General features: G+C 39.4%; 1 protein-coding gene across 3 annotated transcripts in view; it reads left to right on the forward strand.

Moving 5' to 3' along the window:
- The first annotated feature begins 10,998 nt into the window (after window positions 1-10,998).
- TMTC2 (transmembrane O-mannosyltransferase targeting cadherins 2) overlaps window positions 10,999-18,696 on the forward strand; it is a 462,711-nt gene continuing 455,013 nt past the window's right edge. The window contains exon 1 of one of the 3 annotated variants that reach the window (XM_063615121.1): window positions 10,999-12,139. In XM_063615121.1, coding sequence (XP_063471191.1) covers window positions 12,057-12,139 — 83 coding nt within the window. In that variant the 5' untranslated portion in view covers window positions 10,999-12,056. The remainder of the gene's footprint in view (window positions 12,140-18,696) is intronic. The other 2 variants (XR_008650321.2, XM_055239351.2) reach the window with 2 other exon arrangements.

An 18,696-nucleotide genomic window follows, 5' to 3' on the forward strand; every position in this document is an offset into this window, starting at 1 on the left:
GGGGGTGAAACAGGAAGCATATGGACCCCTGGTCCCCTCCACTTGCTGATGGTGCAGATTTTAGGCTCTGGTGAAAACTGTTTCTGGTTTTGGTTGAGGTTGACTCTATATAGAAAGGGCATTAATTATTATAGGTGAATGAAGCTAAGGAAGACATTGGCTGAACAATGTTAAAATAGTTCCATGAGAGGGCAAATATTTTTAAAGTGTACATATGGGATTGGTAGCGAAATTATTTATTATTGGTTTAATCCATAGGTCCAACATATTGGTGAAAGCTAATTTAACTTTTGCTATGATGACATTTTGACCCAACATATATGGGTAAATTTGGCATTAAAGCATTATACAAATTTTCTTTGTTAATATCAGGTGAAAGGATATATAAAATCAATTTTGGAAAATATTTATCATACATATTAAGACTCTTGAAACTGCTATTTTCTATGAGTCAAAATGGGGCCCCGGTGACTCTGCAATTACCTTAGTATGGACAGTTTTTGTGACAATGCTGAATGACTGAAATTGTGTATCACTTTTTAGTATCCAGTATAAAATAGATCTCTATTATGAGACTAAGCTGATCCATGGATCAGCTGTGTCTGTGAAAATGCAAATTTTTGAACACAAGATTTTAGAGGAAATATGAAGTATATTCTTTCAAGTCCAAAAAAGTATTCTAGATTAATTTTACATTCTGAAGATGACTTTCAATGCTTTCAGTAATACTGACATTGTACAGGATTTCAAAGAAAATTTTAGATTTGGAACATGGGCTTCAAGCGGCTGGCAAGCAACATGCAGCATTTGCTTGTTCTTACTGGCTTTTAAAATTCCAGATCAACAACTTTGTCTTTTTATGACGCAAGAGACTCATAATCAAAGAGCCGAGACCACGGTGAAACCCCGTCTCTACTAAAAATACAAAAAATTAGCCGGGCGTGGTGGCGGGCGCCTGTAGTCCCAGCTACTCGGAGAGACTGAGGCAGGAGAATGGCGTGAACCCGGGAGGCGGAGCTTGCAGTGAGCCGAGATTGCGCCACTGCACTCCAGCTTGGGCGACAGAGCGAGACTCCGTCTCAAAAAAAAAAAAAAGAGCCGAGTAGTCATTTAGACTTGGGGGTCTGCACTTTATAAAGTGCTAATAAGTGAATCATAGGAAATCGAAATAATTTGTATTGATGTTTTTCCTAAAAATGATCCTATTTTAAATAATATTTTAGCTCCCCTGACTGATCTAAACTAGGAAATCACTTAGGTAGAAGAATTTATTTTGCTGATATTCAGGAAAACACTTTGATTTTAACTGTAGTTTAATATTATTTCCTGCTTACCTCCTTTAGATAAGAGCCAACATATCAGTCTCCCTTTAAAAACGTGTTCCTATTTCATTTAAATTATTCTCCCACTAGTCAGCTTATTGAAATAAGGGTTGGCATTACAGACATAAGCTGTAGTGTGTATTTTAAAAATATATTTAGTAGGGTTAACCAAAAAATACACAAAAATATTAATACTTAAGTCCAATGATATCTAAAAAAAACTGATAATGAAATGACATGAGTGTGCTCTGCCAGTACTTATTCATAGTCACCTAAAGTGATTTCCTAGCATCACTTTTTTTATTGCGGTAACAAAAATAACACATAAGATGAAATCTACCTTCTTAACAAAGTTTAAAGCATACTGTACAGAATTGTTAACTAATATACACATTGTTACACAGCAGATTTCTAGGAGTTTTTCCTTCCTGTGTGACTGAAATTCTGTACTCATTGACAGCACCTCCTCATTTCCCCTCCTTCCAGACCCCTGGCAACACTTCCAGTTGCCACTTTTAATGAATGATCCTTTATTTAATAGTCTGCATTTCTAGAATTCTTCATAAGTACCTATTCCCATTGTTATGAATTTTTGTTTTGAGTTGTTTTTACTAAATAATTGTTTCCAGAATCTTCAAAAGCTTTCCAGGGATGACTAGCCATTTTTTTACTTCTTTGTTATCTGGTGTTTCTGTTATAAAACATAATTCTTAATTAGAAATTTTAATAAGATGAAGTGACAGAAAATGTAATTGGTACATCTTTGTGTATACATTGCATTCTTTAATCTCTGCATCTGACCTCAGGGTAAAAGGCTAATTTTATTCTGTCTACAAAATAGCCTGATAAGGTATTCCTTGATGTCTATCTGTGCATAATGGTGTCATCCCCCAGTTGGCTCTGAATACTAGTTTGTGAGTTAAGACTGCTAATAGTAGTAGTCCGTTCCCTACCTGAATCTTAGCTTCTTAGTATTCTCTACAGGAATTTGCTACCACTAGTATGTATATCTTTTCTATTCCAAATTCTTTATATCCTGCCAAAACTCTAGACTTTGCCTTCATTTTTGTTTATGCAAAATCTAAACATGATTGTGTTTTTATGGTACACAGGTCTGTCTACTTCCATTCCATTTTCTCACAAAAAGCTCACCAGAGCAAAGAAGACCATTGACATTCTCCCAAAAGCTGTTCCCTCACCATATTACAAAGGGTTTAAAGAAGGAGAAAGCTACCATATCAAATCTTAAATTACCCTATCCTAAAAATGGTTCTCAATACTGTTAATAAGATGGACACTGTAATATAAAGATCTAAAAGGCTTTTGGAGCAGGCAGACATAATATAGAATCCTGGGTCATCGTTTGGTCATTGCGCAGTCAAGTTACATACTATTCTAGACTTTCAATTTTGTCATTTTTGACAAAACAATAATAATATCAATCTGAGCAATACTATCAATTCTCTATTGCGAGAATTAAGTTACATGCATATTTAAAGTACCTGACATGGTGCCTGTGCAGAGTAAGTGCTGAACACATATAAAGATCTTTCCTTTTGTGTTCTTACTTCAGAATCCTGACTTGTTTTAGCAGTGGCTAAGAGAGACTGTTAAGGAGATGAAGAGATTAGAAAAGACATTGCGTTCAAACAAGGTCTACATGTGGGCAGCCTGAGTGCTTAGCTTTAAGTAGAATTATTTGGGCAGATATTGACACGTGTACCCAGAGCCAGGTTAAAGGATGGGTCAGCTGATCTATTAGAGATACCAAGTCACCACTGGAATTAATTAGAGATATGGTGCATATGTGAATCCTTTTATGAGTGGCAAAGTGTAAAAATGATCGATCCCTTGAATTGCAACTCAGAACTACTCTGGGTCAGAATCAACCTATCTCCACAAGCTATTCTGAAGTATGCCCCTGTAAGTACATGGCCCCGTTAAGTACTGCTCCTGCCACCAACCCTGAGACTAAAGTCTGTAGTTGCTGTCAGCTGAAATGTTAAAACTGACTACAACACATGGTATATGATATTTGTCGAGAATCACTGATTTATATCTGAAGTTTAAACACTGATATGTTTCCAAAGATACTGTCTGGTTCTGAAACATCACAAAAGTAAAACTGAGGATAGAACATAAACCACAGAAAAATGAAAAATGTTTTGTAGGTATTAATATGCAAGAGATAGAGAAAGAGAAGAAAAAAATTAAGTGCTAGAAACCTGTAACTATATCCATTAAAATCACTTATCACTTGTGAATGCTGGTGACTAGTGCTGTCCACATGACAGTACAGATATGAGTGATAATTTCAGATAAATTAAAATGTTATATTGCTTTTAATGCATATCATAAATTCCTCATTTTGAATATAAAGAGAAATACGAGTGGAACAAATACTTTAAGAATATTGATGAGAAGGGATGACACTCACATATTTGAATCCTACCCAGCCTGTTTTGCTAGTGGATATTTTAGACCATAGATATTTATTCTACTTTTTGTAGAAAGAAACTCAGAGAACAGACATAATCACATTCATATATCTAAATGCCTACATACACATAATCACATACCTCCATATAAATATACTCAAGATATAAATAAATAAGAAAACAAGAGCCAAATGATAGGGACTTATAATAGCAAATGGAAATAAAATTTTAAGTGTTATAATTAAACAGGGTTTGGAAACAATTTTCAAAAAGAACAAAATTGTAGAAATTATACTACCCAACTTCAACACTTATAAAGGTGCAGTAATCAAGACAGTTTGATATTGGCATAAAAATAGACAAAATAATCAATAGACAGTATATATGCACAGAAATGGACCTACACACACACACACACACACACACACACACATACACACATACACATATATATACCTACATATGATATATATGTATATATATCAATTGACAAAGATGCAAAGGCAATTCAGTGGAGAAAACAGACTTTTTTAACAAATTGTGCTGGAACAAATGAATATCCAAGGATGAAAACTGACGAGCCTTTGAGCCTAGCAGTGGCATGTGATTAATGCAGGGAGCGGGTTGTAGAGGATGAGAGCTTCTGACACAGGTTCCCATTTGTGCTCAGCTTGGGACTGATGAATTCAATGTCTTCTTCATCATTTGTCCACTTCAATCCAAGGACTGACTCTGTGGAACTGACTGCCAAGAAATAAATGTCTTTGCTTCAAATCAATCATTGCAGACAATCTATTTTATTAGTTTGTATATCTCAGGACAGATCTTTACAACACATATGAAGGTGACTTTGTGGTTTTGTGCATTAAGTTTTAAATGCTTTTGTAGAGCAAAATATGGAAAACTGAAAGAATAGGTTAGAAAGGACCAAAAAGGATGAAAGGAAGGACATTTGGAAAGAGAAGCACAGGGCAGTGGAAGTCTATATGTAAGGCTATAAATATGCAATTCACTTATAATTACAAAATAAAGTAATAATATTACAAATAATTTTTAATGAGGAACTTCATTAAATCTATCGCAAAAGATTTAAATACATTGATTTTGTCACCTATTATTAGATTAATAGGTCAAATTGCAAACAGACTTTCTAGTCATTTCAGAGGAATAATAAGTGGATTAAACATGTAAGGTGTGAATTTGTAGTGGGGTTTTCAACATGATAATATTTACTTCTGCACAAATCTTTTATTTGGTTTTCCAAATTGTAATTTACATTAATACTTTCATTTTTTTGTTGGAGTGTGGATTAGGTTATTTATCCTTTTTTTTTTTTTTTTTTTTTTTGAGATGGAGTCTCCCAGGCTGGAGTTCAGTGGAGTGATCTTGGCTCACTGCAACCTCTGCCTCACAGGTTCAAGTGATTATCCTGCCTCAGCCTCCCGAGTAGCTGGGATTACAGGCGTGTGCCACCACGCCAGGCTAATTTTTGTATTTTTAGTAGAGGCGAGGTTTCACCATGTTGGTTAGGCTGATCTCAAACTCCTGACCTCCTGATCCGCCCGCCCTGGCCTCCCAAAGTGCTGGGATTACAGGCGTAAGCCACTGCGCCTCACCTATCCTATTTTTTGTATAATGGATACAGTGTATTGTATTAGAAAAAAATGTATATACATGAGTTGAATATATTTGTTATTAAAAATGTGTGTGTGTATATTTTATGGGGGAGAGTTTTTGTTATACGTAAGCATATAGTCTTTGCAGGTTTCTACACCAGATAGGGAAAAAATCAGGCAAAAGTGGTAGACCAAAAAGGCTTCCACAATATTCTATCCAAAATGATCTGAGGGAGCATAGAGGAGAAAGATTAATTTAACCAAAGCATCGTGGCTGTACCCAGGAATTCCCGCTCCTGAGGTAGATCCTAAGTGGGATGAGGCCTTTCTGAATGGAAAAATAAGGAACAAGACTACTGGGTAGTGGTTGAAGCACAGACTTTTGGAATGAAAGACATAAGTTCAAATATTAGCACCACCACTGAGAGGCTGTTCAGACCATGAGCAATTTACTAAACTTCTCTGTGTCTCCTTTTCCTTATCTGCAAAATACAGATAGTAATGGTACCTACCTCCCTGTGTTGTTATGAGGATTAAATGAGATAATAAATATAAGGGGCTTAGTATGATGCCTAATACCTAGAAAAATGCTCAATAGCTGGTAGCCGTTTTATAAATAAAAGCAGGTCACTCATGGGGAGCACAGAAGTTCATATCAAATGATTCAGGGCTAAAGCTTTGATCTGTGGGAGGATGTTGACAACTAACTGGCTGTTATATGAAATCCACCGTAAAACATAAGTGGTGTTGGTCAGCTGACAGCTTATGCTATTCTGTCTAATAAATTAGCCACTAGCCACATGTCACTAAATTTAAATTAATTGAAATTAAACAAAATTAAAAATGCAGTTCCTCAGTCACAGTAGCCACATTTCAATTGCTCAATGGCCACATGTAACTAATGAACAGTGCAACAGAAAATCACCTCTGCAGCAAGTTCTGCTGTCCAACACTGGCTTAAAAATTTCATATGGGTTAAACATCAAGGCAACATTCATGAATAGCTGGTGAATTTAACTAATGTCCACATCAAAATTAATTTTCCTTAAAGAATCTGAGGCTTATCAAAATTTGGTTTCCTGATAGTCAGTGCAATTTTTCAAGCTGTTAGAGCATTCATGATCACTGTTTATATCAGTGCATGTGAAGGCATTCAGAGAGATTCTATAAAGGAGGCTGTCCTTGCTTTTCTTGATTGAGTTTTTGAATTCTATCATTAGCCTTAACATCTCTGCAATTATTCATATCTGGTTATTAACATGTTATTTCTACACTCCTCCTCCTCCTTGTCTCCTCCTTCACCCCCACATTCTCAGACTTGGAAGCTGGGGAGACTGTGAGATTCTTAAAGTGATCATTATTTTCCTAGCAGCTGGTTCTTAACAGTCCCTGTTTTGAGACATGGGTGACAAGATCTGTTTCTGTGGCTGCCTTGTTCTACTTCTATTCCTAATGGATCACAAGTCTTGGGATAAAGTGATGTTATACATTGTAGTGTCTGCAGGGCAGCACTTTATGGTATGCTGGGAAGAATCTAAATGTAACATGTGTAGCCAATGCATTTACAGTCATTAGTTAACCAAGCCGCTCATGTGCCTGTTTCAGCTCCCTGACCCACATTTCATTCATGCTCTGCTGTTTTTCTCCTGCAGGGTTATTTCCTGAGTAAATCCCAGAGCTTATGAGTCCCCCAGCAGAGAGTTCTGTTCTGACCTCCCTAAACAGGCAATTTCACCTGCTGGGCTAGTGTTTTTCTGCTTCTTAGTCAATCTGTTAAAATTTTAGCAGGAGATACTTGGATATCTTTTCAGAAAACATATGGAAGATTGTAATTATTTTGGCCCAGTACAGTTTTAGAATTGAGAGAGCAAGGAAGAGGCACAAATCTCCTGCTCATAAATAACCAAATCTGTGGGCACTTTAAAAAGCATTCCGTGCAGCAAGAGAATTTACGTGCCACATTTCACCCTTGGCACACTTTCCAAATGAATTGTTCAAAGAGAAGTTATATTAGGACAAATAGAAATGATGACCAGGACCAGATGTGGATTTTTCGTTAATATTTATGCAACACCCAAAGGGAAGATAGTATTGCACAATAAACTAAAAATGTCTTAGGCAAATAAGGAAATCTTTACCCTGAGGAACTGGCACTGCAAAGGTATGAATTATACAACAAAGGACTGAGAATGCAGAACAAATGCAGGGGAGGTCGGGGCTACTATAAAAAGGAATTCATTGAGGAAGTGGTGAGGTAGCAGATGTGTGGAGCCTACTTCAGGAAAATAAGGGCTTAGCGCTTTTTTGGCCAGTATTGTGTCTAAGGTAAAAAATTCAAGCCAGCCATCCTAATTTCCTTCATCTGTGGAGAGCAACAGTAGCTTTCAATAGAACATACACATATTCAGAACTGATGCTGCAACCTTACATCAAATAAGTACACCTTGATAAACTAAAAAGCTATGTCCTCAGATTTTAAATGATATCCAACAATAGTGATGACATCTTTAATCTGATTTTCCTTCTAAATTTGTTCCAGGAAGGTAGAAAATTCAGGAATTGGCTGCTTCTCAGCCCTTGGAGAGCAATCTAAAAGAGACCATGGCTTAATGCTCTGGAAGGATATTGAAACCTACATTAAATTATAATAGAAAAATTTGTTAAAAGCAACTGGATTTCTCGAACACAGCTAGGTTTTCAGCGTTCCATTTATCAGGGAAGGCAAGATGTGCCACTTTACAGCACATCTCCCAGTCACCTAGGCTTCCAATTCAGAGGTATTGGGAGTTGGGGAAAGGAGAAAAGGAGGAGATGGAGGAGTGTATAAAATTTATTTAAAACTATTGGAACCATGGCTGGGCGCAGTGGCTCTTGCCTGTAATCCCAGCACTTTGGGAGGCCAAGGCAAGTGGATCACTTGAGGTCAGGAGTTCAAGACCAGCGTGGGCAACATGGTAAAAACCCTGTCTCTATTAAAAATACAAAAATTAGTCAGGCTTGATAGCACACACCTACAATCCCAGCTACTGGGGATGCTGAGGCAGGAGAATCGCTTGAGCCCAGGAGGCAGAGGTTGCAGTGAGCCAAGATCGGGCCACTGCACTCCAGCTTGGGCTACAGAGTGAGATTCTGTCTCAAAAAAAAAAAAAAAATTTAAAAAAATTTAACTATTGGAGCCTTAAAAATGAACACAGCTGTGGAAAAGGCTTATCAAGCTTTTAGCATGTGGAACCCAAAGCTCTCTAATATTTTTACATATCTGAGTCCTCTTAATAACTGAAGAGAGCTGCCCATGTGACTCCCCATCACGGGTATTCCTGCAGACTTGATCTATTCTGAAAAATTGTGAACCTGCTCCCTTCCTCTCTCCTTGGTTAATACTTCACGATCTTTAACACTAACAACAAACAATAAATCAGCGATGAAAATTTTTGGATTTTCCAGCTGTTACATAGTTTCTCGTAAGCACATTTATTTTGTTCATTTATTAACAATCTTTTTAAAGTTTCTTCTCCATGTCCAGATGTTATAGGCTCTGGGTTGTATGTGGAAAACAAGACTGACAGGATCCCTGACTTCATGGAGCTTCCATTCAGTGGTGCTTCCAGATACTAATACATACTATGAAGAAACTAATACATGGTAGTTGGATACAGATTGATGGGGGAGAGCCTACTTTATTTCTGAGGTTATGCCATTTGAGCTAAGACCTGAATGGTGAGAAGGAGCTACAGAAGGTTTGAGGAGAAGAACCTCATGCAGCAGGAAGATAAAGTGGTTAGTTCCTGAGAAAGTTGTCTATGTTGTACACATATGAACACAACATGAAGCGGGAGGGGTAGTCTGGGCTAAATGAAGGCTTGGCTGGCCATGGTAAGAATTAGTTTTATTAGCTGTACAACAGGAAGTTGTTGGACATTTAAAAATACAACAGGAAGTTGTGGAACATTTAAAAATTGGGAATGTATAGGTTTTCAAAGGAAACTTCTGCCTAAAGTTAAAATCGGGGAAGGGAGGCATTGCAGCGGTAGAAGTGTGGGGACCACTTAGAGGGCTACTGCATTTGTCCATGCAGGAGATGAGGGTAGCTGGGCTGTGGACTCAAGTAGTAAAGATGTGATAGGATGTGTTTTGGAGGTAAATGTCCCGGTTTTTGTTAAGAAGTAAAATGAAACGAGGAAGCTAGAAAGCATAGTAATAATGATATACTAGCTAATACTTCTGTTGCACTTTCCTGGTCCCTTTTAGCTATTTTACATAGGTTAACTACTTTAATACTCATAATAACAGTACTCATAAGATAAGTACTATTATTATCACTGTTTCATAGATGAGAAAACAGAGTCACAGAGAGGTTGAGTGGCCAAAGATCGCCCAAATAGTAATAGCAGAGTATGCACTCAAACTTAAACATCTGATCCCACAGTATGTGTTCTTCCTTCAGTGTTCTAGGACACCATATACATATTTTATATATACTATATATATCTCAGAATATAAACGCATTGGGGAGACACAGAGCATCAGGATGGACTAACTGATATGATTTTCAAAATTTTCAAGTGAGCAAAGGTTATGGAGGAAAAGGGTAAAATATCAGTCCCTACCTGTAAAGATGTAATTCTTTTTATTTTTGTTTACATATATTTGTCCAGGGCACAAAAAATGTGCTACTGCGGATGGCATAATAGGTATAATATTAATAAATATTCATCATTTTATCTGTGTGTATCCAATACAGATTTCTCAGATTTCCTTGTGAAATCAGGGAAATATGCAGCTTTGTTCTACAGAAGCCCAAACCACGGTATTTTCTTTCCAGGCCACTGCTAGACACCCAGGGGGCTCAACTTCTTGCCACAGTTTCCGGAGAGCTTGCTGGTTACGTGCTGCTCTTCGTTGGAACCAGCCGGCCCGCATGGAAAACAGACCTGTCTTCCACACCTTGTGGTTACTATGCAGCAGGGGGCGCTGCAGTAGTGTACATCGCGGTGCACCGGAGCCACTCTCCTGGCCAGAAAGGCGACAAGCCAGGGAGAGGCGTGTCAGGCAGCCCTGGGTCCTCTTTGGTCTTGCAACTTTATTACCCAGAGCTTGTTCTACACAGACCATTCTACACCATATTTCACCATGTTGGATGCTTTCCATCCAGTCCTGCCTCCGAGCCGAAGGAAAGGGCATTAGCTTCCCGCCTTACTAGGTTTAAGCATAGTACTGTACCGGCTTGCACTAGAGGTTTCTCTCCTGTGTTCTCAGGGTCAACCCGATAGTACCCCTGAAACCACGAAGGGGTCCCCGGACAGTTGCTGCGGGTGTGTGTGTGTGTGTGTGTCTTTCTTTCCCTTTTTGGGGTCCTTTCTTTTTAACCTTACTGAAGGAGGAAACGTTTCTCTCCCTACACGTCTTTCCATTGACATTGGGGCCAACCGTAGGCTAAGAGCTGAAATCTCTCCTTCCTAAGTTGCCTCCAAGCTCCCCAATACTACCTCCTCCCGCCCCATTCAGTCTCACACACCGTGTGCGTGAGAGATAGCCCGTGTGTTTGTGACAACCGAAGCTGCAGCGGTCGCCAAACCTGTTCTTCCTCTCCCGGTCTCAGAAGTCTCTCCAGCTGACCGGACTTACGCCTGGCAGCTCTTGGCACACACAGCGCTGTGGCTGAGATTTAGCCGTGCCAGGCGCTGCCAGGCAGCAGTGGGGCGACCGACCCCCTCCTCGGCCTCCTTTCTCCCGGCCTCCCCTCCCAGGGCGCACTGTAGCTACTCCTTTGGGCTGTCTTCCAGCCGTCGCCCTTGGGTCCCGGGGGCTTCCCAGAGTGAAACCGAAGGTGAAAGAAACAAGAGGGCGGGAGGCTGGTAGGAGGAGCCTTCAGGCCGGGGAGGGTGGGAGGAGCCTCCAGCCAGAGGGGCAGGGTAGGAGGAGCCTTCCGGGAGGATCTGGGTGGAGAAAGGGGCTGGGCCAAGCCGGGATGGAGGGTTGGTCACGCAGGCGCGGGGGGCCGCGTCGAGAACCCCACGCGGGAGCTTTAGGAGTCTCCAGCCACCGCTTCTCACTTCATTGGAGAAGGGAGCTGGGGCTAGGGCTGGGGCCGGGAGGGAGCTAATAAACAGTGAATGTGCAGCAGCCGCCTTGGCGGCCGGAGTCCGCCCGAGCGACACCGGAGCAGTGCGCTCGGGAGGCGGCGAGGGGAGGCGGTTCGCCTTGTCCCTCCCACCCGCGCCTCTTTCTCTCTCTTCCTCCAGCTGGTCCCAGAGCCCGGCTTGGTCCGGTCCGTCTGCCCCTATCCCGCACCCTTCCATCTCCTCCGAGTCCCACTCCTCACCTAGGACGCCCCAAACTGCCATGGGTTAGGGTGGGGATCGCGACCCGCGCGAAAGACCAGCTCTGCGCTTCCGCCGGGGGACGCGGAGCCCAAACGCCGCTCACCGCTTGCGGGCGCCGGGCATGGGGTGTGTGGTGTGAGCCCGCACCCTGGGAGGACGCAGGAGCTGCGGAGCCGGGCGCGAGGAGGAGGAGAGGAGTCGTGGATTGGAAGGACCCGAGGGAGGGAGGGTGGGGAAGCGAGGGAAAAGTGAAGCTGGGAGGAGAAGGCGGCGGAAGGTGGAGATTGATGCTTCTGTTTTTTGTTGCCGCTGCTGCCCTCGCGCTGGGATCCGAGCCGGAGGGAAGGCGGTGGAGAGATGATTGCAGAGTTGGTGAGCAGCGCTCTGGGGCTCGCCTTGTATCTCAACACCCTGAGTGCGGATTTCTGCTATGATGACAGGTAAGGGGCCGAGAGGAAGGGGCGATGGGCTGCAGGGGGCACACTCCGCGGTGGCTCTGAAGCTTCCCTCTTTAAGGCTCAAAGTGCGTCTTGGAGGAACTGGTTCAGCACCTGACGGTTTAGGCGACACGTAAACATTAACACCTAAATCAAACACCGGGGACGTGAGCGCGCTGGGCGGGCCGAGGGAGTTTCCGCTCCTAGTTTGCAGCAGGTTCTCTGCCTTGCTTCTCGGCTGTTGGCAGACGCTTGAGTTTCTTAGCGGAAATCCCGGCAATTTGGGAAACTGTTTAATGAACGTATTAAATTAAAGTCTTAGGTATTCCTTGATGCAACAAAAGCACATTAAGTGATTTTACATCTGGGTTGGGAGGAAGCCGCTCCTAGATCCCTGATAGATCCTCCCTGTCCCGTTTCCTTTTATTGGTGGGACACTTTTATTTCCCGAAGTTAAAACACACGTTTGATAGTTGCCAAAATTGTGCAAAGAGAGATCATTCTCTGCTTTAACTTTCCCTTTTAACGTGTACAGACTTTTACTTTGAGCCAAAATAATGCTGCTGATGGTATCTCCCGCCGCCCTAGCCTCCTTCACCAATCCATTGGGCAGCACTTTATAAAAGCCTCGGCTTTCTCATTTCTGTTTGGGAGTTGTACATTAGATGTTAGTGGTTCTTTTGTACTAATTGGAGAAGAAGACGCCCCTAGAGACTGAAGTTGTCTTCTGCACTTAGGTTAGTTTGGGTGGCTAATGAGACCTGAACTGTGTTGTCAAAGAAACTGCATCGATTTCTGGAAAATGTCACCGTTGTGTTGGTGTCTCTACCTATCTTTTAAACGTTATTAGTGTTCAGAAAGTGATGAAAAGCCCCTATATCCATTAGGGAAAATTCCAATTTGTGTCCTCCCAGTGCCTTAATCTGATTACAATTAAAACAGATGCATAATTAAAATATATTAGGGATAACAGCATGCCTGGCTAAACTTATTAACCGTCCTGGGGTGTTTCATGCTCCATTGAAATTAAACCATCCAAAAAGTGAGTACAGATTTACTTTGACAGCTTTTCAGCAGCCTCTCTGGGCTATGGAAAGTGAATGGATCCCCAGGGTTAGGGCGAGGCAGTGAGTGCACTTAAGCAAAGTGGTTGACAGTGAGGGGAGGTGAAGGCAGAATCTTCTTCTTGTCGTAATTAGCCACATTCTGTATTCTCTGGTGTGCCCATTCTCCTGCTAAAAGCATCTTCACATCTCTGTTAAGAAATCACCTGATAATAGGTGCCAGAACATCCAGCAAACCTGTCTTAATGCATTTTATGTAGTGCCTATCAGAGGCTAGTTGATAGGGAACCACTGTTAGACATACATTTTTTCTTAACTTTTACGCAGCATACTGATTTTAGCAACTACACAGCATGCTCTGATAAATGGTCTGTAGGAGTGAGGTAAATTTCTGGTCTCTCCAATTTTGTGCAATGGTGCACCTGCTATTTCTAGCATATTCGTGGAAAAAGCCCTTGTTTCCAAAGATGGGTTACTTTTCACTAAAACCAACTTGGGTCAGTGTGGGCAGTTACTGGCTCTGTTGGGGGCAGTTTGAATAGTAAGCATTTAAACCAAGAATATAGAGTTTATTTAAAAAAAGAAACTTACTATAATAATGCAACCTGTTGTAGAACACTGTGATAAATCAAGTATTCCTATTGTATGCCCTTGTTAATTGCTGTCTAATCCTTAAGAAAATACATATCAGAAGTAGCCATTCTTTAAAAATTAAAGTTAAATTTGGATATGCGTTTTTCTATAGGTATAATTGTTCTGTGCTCTTGAGTCATCAGAACTGTTAGGACTGGACTTTGTAACTTGGAAGAATGGTGTGAGTGTGATGATAAATTAGTTGTGCTTTGATGGTTGGCAGTTGTAAGTTTTTCAGATGCAGTAGGTCTAATGGAGTGTTAAAATTCATGACTTCTATCTTGTAGCTACATAGGTGAATTTAGTATGATTATTTGCCCATATCATTTTATTGATAGCATGCTCAATATGATGTCTAGATAGTATATACTGATATAATATTGAGGGCCTATAAGTGTGAATTATACTTTGCTACAATTTGAAAAGTGTATTTTACACCGATTTCTTAGCAGAACTGCATATGCCATCACATATTCTTAGAATGTGAAATCTTAAGAGCAGCAAACTTTGTTTTTATGTATCCTAGAGATTATGAGACACAAATAGGAGCACTGAACTTATTTGTTGTATGCACAGCCTGTTCAAGTGATTCATTGTGAAGTTACACTATAAATTGTGGCTTTTCTGATATATTTTCTATCTAACTACTGTAACTCACTGGTGTGTGAAGGGGAAGGAGAGCTGGGGAGCCAAGTGCAAACTGTAGGATGATGATAATTTGTTTATTTCCACTACTACATTTCAGATGCAAAGATTCATGTTTAAAACATTGCTTAAACTAGACCTGTGGATTCTGCTGCCCTCCAGGAACTTTTGTGAAATACAGTTCTGTAAGGAGAGGCCAGTGCCGGAAGGGAAGGGAGAAGTGCTCAAGGGAGATGGCTATTATTCTTGACTTGCTTAACTAAATCATTATTGCTGTGGTACTTCTCAAAGTTATCATTTCTTTTAAATATAGTGATCGTTTACTTTATAAACTATATATAATTTCTTTCCATGTTTGATGTAGCTTGGTTGAAATTAAATGGTAACATGAAGCTTTCTTATAGCACAGTCAATTTCTCTATGGTAAAATTTAATATTTTACAAGTGTTTCTGTGCTAAATTTAAGAATATGCCTCTGATGTAATGAAACAAACAGTGGAGGAGAAGAATTCACAGTATCTGATGAAAAAGGGTATGTGGTTTCAGCTTCATCCTCCCTCCCCTTGCTTTCAATCTAGTTATTGAATCTTAAGTTGTGGTTAGAGGAAAACTGAAATTGACAATATGCAGTTTTTGCCAAATTTTAAGTTATGTTGTATGTGATTCCTTAAAGGATTTTCTCTTATTTTCTGGAGAAATTTGGTGTTTAGGTCAGTGGTAAAACTTCTCTGACCCAAAATTCTCTGCATTCTTACACATTTGTTGAGGATGACGTGGCATCATTTTTTTTCTTATCCTTTTTAATAATACTGTTATGAGTTTCTTATGGAGATAACACCATGAGAAGAGTCAGTTTACTTCAAAGCAGACAAAGGTAAACAAACCATAACTGTTCTAAACTTTAGAAGTCTGATTTCACTTAGCACATATCTTCTAATTGGTGACATGCCCTTTTTATACATAGACAAGTAAATAAGATAATGCAACTTTTACGTGCTTTAAATTCTCATATGAGTAAAATAATTTATTAGTTTGCAAAGACAATTTGCAGGTTTGGAAGTAGAAAATCTATTTGTGACTCCTCTGAAAATTTATTTTCTTATTGCCCCTTTTGCATTTGTTAAACCCAACCAGAATCATTAATGTTACCTGTAGATCTCTTAGCTATTCCACTGTGCAGTAATTTTTTGAAACTTGGAGAAACAACTACACAGCAGAAGTTTCTACTATGGAATTAAAATTACATCAAGCTCTTAATTCACTCCTAGTTAGCTTGTCATTTGGGTATAAATGGAAATCTCAGTTTTTATAAACACGAGTTAAATTTTTCTTTATAATGATTTTGATTAATATTGTTTAAAATGAAGGAATGGAATTTAAGGCATATTAACAGTTTTTTTAAAACCTGCATTCTTTCTAAAGATATTGAACTATTATTTCTGCTTGATCTTTTAATGTTATTGTTAGTTTGGGTTTTTTGACCTGGTATGATAGGAATCCCTCGTGAAATAATCACTCTGTTAACTTATCTTTAAAAAGTTCTCTCTAATAGACTTGTCTTTGACCAATCTGAGATTGTTATCTTAAGATTCCAGCATGTGTAACTACTGAAGGCAGGCCTGGTATTTAGTAAAAAGCATGTTTAGAAAGAATTACTGTATAATTAAGTAAGGGAGAAGCTCTCTTTGTATCAGTGGTTGTCTTATCAAGTTATTATAAGAAGCCACTGTAGACAGAACTATGGTCTTACTCTTCAGTTTCCTTCCCAGTTTTCACTGGAATACAAGTTAGAGTTTATAAATTATTTTAGGTGGCATTTTATTTTCTAGCTACGTTTTGATTGTTTAAACAAACCTATTTGGAAAAAGTTCATTTTGCTCTTTTGAATAAGTATATCTTATCAGTAAATTAAAATTAGGTGAAGTCGGTATGAACCGCTTTACCTCCATTGAGCCTGTCACATGATGTTTATCATAGTAATTGACCCACATACAGGCATTGAATGGACATGTGCAAATGCCACAGGGAAAATTGCCATCTGTCTCTTAGTTGTTTTCATACACACATATACACACACACACATGCACGATGATTACGTTTACATTGGTGATTCTATGGGCTGTTGTTTTGTCATCTGCACTTAGTTCTTCAGTGTTAATGTGCCCCTGTTGTTAATACTGAATTCTCTTCTGCTATAATTTTGAAATAGCAACAACCTTTTGCATTCCAGCATGCATTAGGAGCATAGTTTGTCTTTCTAATCGTTTTGTTGCTGCTCAGCACACTAAAAGCACTTCTCAAAAAAATGCCTCTGGTGGTACAACTGTTTTTCATAGGCTAAAGGTGCGTTGTCTCTAAAGCAGGAACCTTTGTAATATTAGGAAAGGACGAAGTTTACCCTTAAGGCTCTTTGAAAAATCAGTGGCTGACAAACCTACTTTCTTATAACTTTATTATACTCATCTAAAGTGCTTTTAACATGGTAACTTTCATCTGTTAACCTTTCTGGTTCTCTCTTAGCAGTAGAGTATTGTATCAGCTTTGGATACTTATTTTAATGGCTTCACAAAAGTGACAAGTGTGGCAGCCTCCAAGGAAAGGAACAGTGGGTTATTGAATGTAAAGACCTCTCCTCTATAAATAGCTGTCCTCATTTAGGAGCTCAGGTTTTTAAAAAAGTGGAGGGATATTTCAGCAGGACTGCATACCTTCTGTTTTTTGTTGGGTGAAAAAGGCATAATATTTTGAATAATTGCTGGTGTAATTACATACAGTACTAAATGATTTCTTTGAAGTTATGATTTGTATGTGCTTTTGAGGAATAAACTGTTACATTCAATAATTCACAAATTATGAATATTACTGCATATGAGCTTCTTTGTATATGTAGTGCATAGTACAACTACAGCACTGCTTACCTTGTTAACAAGCATCCCACAAAACATTGTGCTTTCTTACCTGTACTTTAGCAGGTACCATAAAGGGTTTGAATCTGAGCGTCTAATGATAGATCTATACAAATGCTGATAGGTTGACCTCTGGCAGGTGGAATTCCACTTGAATTTATCACTTTATTGTTACCTTTTAATTTTTTTACTCATGTTTATTTTTATTGATACTCATATTTAAAAACTTTCATTGGGACTCTGTTAGCTTCTTTTCCAAAACACTCACTCCTAAGATAAATGATTGGTACTTTGGCCTGGCCTTATTTCGGGTCTGTAGTTACTGGTGCTTCATTCATACATGTGGAAGCTTTGGAATGCCTCTTCCAAATGTCTCTTTCCTACTTGTTCAGGACAGTTGTTTTCCTTGGATGTCTGAACTCTTTGAGTTGACTAGATTTGCCTCAACTTGTCATAGGGATTCAAGATTTTTGCCTCAGAGGTTTTTGGCCATATTTTCAAGGCAGTTAGTTCCAAAAAGATGCAGCTCTTCTAAATTTCTGTCTCACCCTCTTCCTCTCTTTTTCTCCTCTCTGTTTACCTTTCCAGTTATATTTGTCAGTTTTTTTGATACTCAAGGTTTCTAGAACAAAAGGTGTGGCCGGGCGCGGTGGCTCACGCCTGTAATCCCAGCACTTTGGGAGGCCAAGGCAGGTGGATCACGAGTTCAGGAGTTGGAGACCAGCCTGGCCAATATGGTGAAACCTCGTTTCTACTATTAAAATACAAAAATTAGCCAGGCATGGTGGCGGGTGCCTGTAATCCCTGCTACTCAGGAGGCTGAAGCAGGAAAATCTCTTGAAACTGGAAGGTGGAGGTTGCAGTGAGCCAAGATCGTGCCACTGTACTCTAGCCTGGTCAACAAGAGTGAAACTCCATCTCAAAAAAAAAAAAAAAAAAGGTGTAAATGTTTGGGAGAAGCATTTTGGGATTGGTTTTTTGGGTTTATAACTTTGACTTTTTTTTATACAGGGAAATGGGAAACAAGTAAACCTATCTGTGTAAACCAGAGAATTTTGAGAAAGGCGAGAGGACCGAAATGATTGTTTTCAAGATTCCACATTAAAAGTTGATAGCATTTTTTAGAGTAGTTTATTTTATTTAAGGACATTTCATAAGTTCCGTTAATTTGAAAAACTAGAGATAACTGTTTTAAAGATGAGATAGAGAGGTTTTGATTTATTCATGTCTAAAAAAATTTATATGGAAAAAAGGTGAGAATTGAAAATATGAACTCTGGATTTAGATTCCATTTTATTGTGGAATTAAATGG

The sequence above is a fragment of the Symphalangus syndactylus genome, chromosome 13 (assembly GCF_028878055.3).
Source record: "Symphalangus syndactylus isolate Jambi chromosome 13, NHGRI_mSymSyn1-v2.1_pri, whole genome shotgun sequence".
In the NCBI taxonomy this organism is placed as follows: Eukaryota; Metazoa; Chordata; class Mammalia; order Primates; family Hylobatidae; genus Symphalangus; species Symphalangus syndactylus.